At 32.3% G+C, this 5,377-nt stretch overlaps 1 protein-coding gene across 1 annotated transcript; it reads left to right on the plus strand.

The window, feature by feature from the left end:
- Positions 1–920: 920 nt before the first annotated feature.
- On the plus strand, positions 921–1,716 carry LOC110094134 (probable fructokinase-1). The gene is made up of 2 exons (XM_020819291.1): positions 921–1,349; positions 1,468–1,716. Exons 1-2 carry the CDS (start codon positions 921–923, stop codon positions 1,714–1,716), a joined length of 678 nt encoding a protein of 225 aa, XP_020674950.1.
- Positions 1,717–5,377: the final 3,661 nt, after the last annotated feature.

Consider the following 5,377-nt stretch of genomic DNA (forward strand, 5'->3'; position numbering starts at 1 on the left):
AAAGATAGGTTATTGAGATTCAAATTTTCTTTTGCTCCTAAAATGAAGATCATATTATAACCTTATGTTAAATCTATATTAGAATATAAATAGGTTATACATCACACAAATAAAACACTTGTAAGATAGTGTTTTGATCATAATACAAACATATGGCTAAATTCAACCCTTCTAAGGTGTTAAAAGAATTACAAGGAAAATTGTCAGGAACATCTCAGAAACATTCCTCATCTCTTATCAAAATAAAAAAAAGAAACAAAATGGAATGCTACAACTAAATTTATGTACAAAGAATGTATGTGAACTCTATCATGCGGAAAGAAACAAGATGACATTTTTCAGTATCAAACTAACTATTTCAATGGAAGTTTTAAAGTCATTACATCATTTTAATTTATTAGATTTAGAAGAAATGTGCACCCAAAATTCTATATATGTCTAGTTGAAATCATAAACATAAACAGAAGCTTCCACCTATTAATAAAATTTTAATTAATAAAAAAAGAAAGTTTTTCAAACTCTACTCAAGTGAAATACTAAGAGAGTATTTGTTAAATTTAAAATCACAAATATTTACAAATGCCTAACCTTACCAAAACTCCTGGTTTGTTTCATAATATCAAGTTCATTGAAGAAACTGTGCAAAACTTTAGGTTGTCATATATTTCAACATAAATATAAGTGTTGGAAGTTAATTAATATGCAATTATGTTTAGCATGAAATATTACTCAAGTTTCTTTAATATAGTTTTTATTTATTTGACATTTAAAATTAACACTTCTTATTAACTATCATCATCATCATGGTGAGCTATCTAAGTTGTCATTAATAGAATAAACATGAAATCAAATATATTAAAGCTCTATCCTCTCTCTCTCTCACACACACACACACTCTCTCTCTCTCTCACTTTTTGGTGATGGTTGTTGGTAGCAACATAGACGATCATCTCATTGTGAGTTTCAAGGAGATGATAATCAATTTTGTCTTGATGGTGTCAAGCATATTGCTAGCAGAGGTGATAGGGTTCATAAAGGCTCTGAGAGAGGAATTGGAAGATGCCACCATTAGTGTTTCTCACCTCACAGGCTGTGCAGCTTTAACATGGAAGCTCAACGATGATGACTTTGGCCAAATGCTCGTTGCGATCCTTAGAGAGAATGTCATCTCCAAAGAAGGTGTTACTTTCGATGTTGGAGAGGGCACCATGCTAGCTTTTGTTACTTTACACTTTTATGGCAAGTGCGAGTTTATGTTCTATCATAACCCTACTGTTGATATGCTTCTTAAGCCAACTGAGATGCATCTGGATCTCATCTATAGGGAAAAAGATTTCCTTTATGGATATGTAAGTTTGATTATAGATCAATGTAGATAAGCTAATTTAAAGGTTGTGGAGGTTGCCAAGGTAGGAGTTAACCTCTCTTGTGACCCAAACCTTCGACTGCCACTGTGGCCATCTGTAGCCGAGGCAAAGGAACAAATTTTGTGCATCTAGGACTCGGATGGTGTCATTAAAGTTATTGATGTTAAGATTGACTTTAACAAATACGGATTCGGTAGAAGATGAGGTGGCTTTGTTGCTGTGGTGGCCAAGCCTGAAGGTTCTGGTTGTTACTTTTGGCAATAAGGAATGTAAGCATTACACCAAGGATTTACGAGGGGTTGTTGATTGCTTTAGTGTTAGCAAAGTTGAATACATGTGGAGCTGTTGATGCATTTTTAGTTACTCAACTCAGCAGACTTATTGATGACAAGTCTGTATTACAGGATGAAAAGAAACTGAGAGAAGTATTGATATTTATAAATGCTTGTCACGTAATCACCACCACAAAGAAAGGAGCAAACCTTGCTCTACCCATCCTTGTAGAGGCCATAGCACTTGTTAAGAAGTCATAAAACATCCCCAACGAAGCATTGCCTATTTTTGTTTCTCTTTGCTTGCATTATAATCTTATTGTCATGCTCAATGTGCACTTATGGACATTAAGAAGCTCTATTTCCTTATGTTGATTCATGATTTCTTCTATATTTTGTATCCAATGTTTTTGTGATGAACTTTGAGAATAGTCATGCACGCAAGATATAGTCACACATGCAAGCTTCAAATCCCAAGTGTCTTGATCGGTAGTCAAAGCTTTTAACCAACAGACCAAAGTTGACTTCATCATAATTTACTCCCATTAACTAGTAAATACCAATAGTTTTCCCAAGTGATGAATTTGCCTTATAATTTACTCCAATTATCAAGGAAATTAAAAAAAAAACTCTCACCCTGTGCTAACTTCTTATATATCTTGAAAAAAAATTGTATTGTAAAAAAAGCACAACTTTTTTTAATTCAGGCTTCATTTGGGATGGTAGAAAGACATCCCAAATAAAGCCTTAACAAAAGCTAGAAAAGTTATTAATGTGTTTATTGAGCTTGTTCTTCTTGTTAATTAGGCATATGATTAGTTTACTTGAGAAATTGTTGTTGAAACTTGTTCACTATGAATTAGGTTGTTAAACCTAAGCTTATGTCCCAGCGGCTAACCAAGAGGGGGGTGAATTGGTATTTAAAAATTTTACCCTCTTTTAAATTTTAAAATAGAGAATTTAAATTTAGTGAATTTTATAGAAAAAGTTTTTCAACCACAATTTTGAAACAGTAAAACAGAAAAATAAAAAAGGCAACAGAAAAATAAAAGATACGAGATTTATATTGGTTCGGTCAAACTTGACCAACATCCACTCCCTGGAGGCACCCTCTGAGTATTGCACTAATACCACTAGTGACTCTCCTTTTGCACCCACAGCAAGGAGGAGAAGCCTTTACAAAACTCTCTTCAACCACTACACGGTGCGGCAGAGAACCATCATCCTTTTACACTCTTTATAGTGTTAGTAGAGAACCATCCGTTCTTTCACACTCTCCCGGTGTATACAGAGAACCATTCATCCTTTAACACTCTCCTAGTGTGGGCATAAAACCCTTCATCCTTTCACACTTTCCTAGTGTGGGCAGAGAATCCTTCGTCCTTTTACGCTCTCCTAGTGTGGGCAGAGAACCCTTCGGTTGTTCACACTCTCCAAGTGTTGGTAGAGAACTGGATCTCCTTAACAGATCTTCTTGTAAGAAATCTAGAAGGAAGAGAAAAAATAGTGAAGTAAATATAAATCAAAAGTAACGATTCTTACCTTTGAACACCAAGTGAAGTCTTCACACTCCAGTTGTAAGAATCCTTCTTATAACACTCTCTCACACTCTCTCCTTGATTCTTCTTTCAGTAGGCACGAAGATCAGTGAGCAAAAGATTAAGTGATAATTTATATTGTACTATTTATAGGAAAGACACAAAAAACTGTCCAAAAACTTCAAATTTTTAAGTCAATACGCATTGGGTATTCCCGTACAATTATGGATCGTCCTAGATGATTTTACTTAAATGCGTTGGAAATGAACCTAATGTATATGGGTATGAAATGACTTTGTACACACACATCTTCCCGTATGAACTAGGTTCGTCCGGTATGAATGATTATTCCATAGGTCGGTTTCCAAAAAAATACTGAACGTCACTTAAATTTCAGAGTTAGTTCACTTCATCCTGGGATGTATATGGCTTCGTTTGGACGAAATTTTTTCAGAGAACAACTCGTCCTGACAAAATTATAAATTTTGTCTAAACGAAAATTCTCCAGAGGTGATTTTGTCCTGGGATGAATACACTTCGTCCTGGACGAAAATACTCTAGTGAGTAACTCATCCTGGAATGAATATAAATTTCGCCTGAATTAAAATTTTCCATAGAACATTTCGTCCTGGGATGAATACACTTCTTCCTAGACGATCAGGACTTAGAAAAATTTTCTTCAATTCATGTTCGTTCCATTGCTCTTATGAGGAGATAACTGACCTGATCGTCCCGTACGAACTATGTTTGTCCCGTATGAACTATGTTCGTCCCGTACGATCAGTACAAATTTTTCAAGATCTCCTTAAGTGTGTGTGTTTATTCACTCAATTACAATCACTCCCTCTCAAACTTAATTCAGAGAAAAATACAAGCTTTAAATACACAAAGTATCTCATGCTGAATTTGATTTGAAGTCTTCGTAGTCTGGAGTTTGATTTTCCTGAAATGTTAGTACACACGAGCAAAAATAACTCTTCCAAAAAGTGTTAGGAGATAACTACTCATAAAATAATAATATTTGAAATCATCAAAACTATACATGTTGCAAGAATGTAAAACATGCAAATCGCAACTCTCTTAACAATCTCCCCTTTTTGATGATGGCAAAATAATTATAATTTGTATAATTTTAAATTCTAAGAATCTCCTAAACTCCCCCTGAATTAATGAACACATGAAAATAAGGAAGCATTGAACAATATAAAACACACAACATATACAACAAAATAAACACACAATATATACAACATACACAAAACACAAAATAAAAACAGACACAAATACAACACGAATCAAATAATACCGCGAATCAAACAATTTCTCCCCCTTTTTGACAACAACAAAAAGTGAAGAAGAAAAAGACTTGAAATGTAAGTAAACATATGAAAATCATTTGATAATTCAATTTTGAAAGTGATTGATATAAGTTATGCAAATAAAATTAAAACATTAGACAAATCATAGTAATTCATAGAATTTAAGAAGAGATACAATATAGATAATAAAAAAAATTTATCAAAAACATGAGTTAATTTAGACATTAAGATAGAGAAAATCAATGCAGAAATGATGAAAATAAAAATTGTATATTTCAAATTTCAATATGAAATATAAATAAATATAAGATCAATTTGAATTAGGAGATTAAAAGAGTCTGAAAAGAAATAACTACTACATGTGGCGCTTTGGCATTTTTTTCAAAATTGTGGCACATTTTTGTGCATCTTTTCACTTGTTGGGCTTATTTTGTGCCTCTTTTTTATATTGCGAACCTTTGCGCATTTCTTTTGATTTTTGTACATTTGTACATTTTTTAAGAGTAATTGTATTCTTTCCAAATCAATAATAAAAAATTTCAAATTTGTCTAAGTGCATAAATATTAATTGATAAGTGAAATACAAAATAAGAAAACATCACAATTGCAATAATATTATTAATAATAATGTAGTCTAAATAAGAGACATGAAATTGACAATCTTATTAACATCAAGTTATAAGCAAAACTTAAATTTAGAAAAGTTAGATTTTCTAATGAATTTAATTTTAACTTATAAATCAAGATATATTACTATTTAAGATTAAAAAATCTAATGATTGTCATAAATGCAAACACACATTTCAATATCATTAAAGCCAAAACACGAGAACATATATTGATATCGATATGAAGATATTACAATCTAAGCTCAGGATATC

The sequence above is a fragment of the Dendrobium catenatum genome, unplaced genomic scaffold (assembly GCF_001605985.2).
Source record: "Dendrobium catenatum unplaced genomic scaffold, ASM160598v2 fragScaff_scaffold_763, whole genome shotgun sequence".
In the NCBI taxonomy this organism is placed as follows: Eukaryota; Viridiplantae; Streptophyta; class Magnoliopsida; order Asparagales; family Orchidaceae; genus Dendrobium; species Dendrobium catenatum.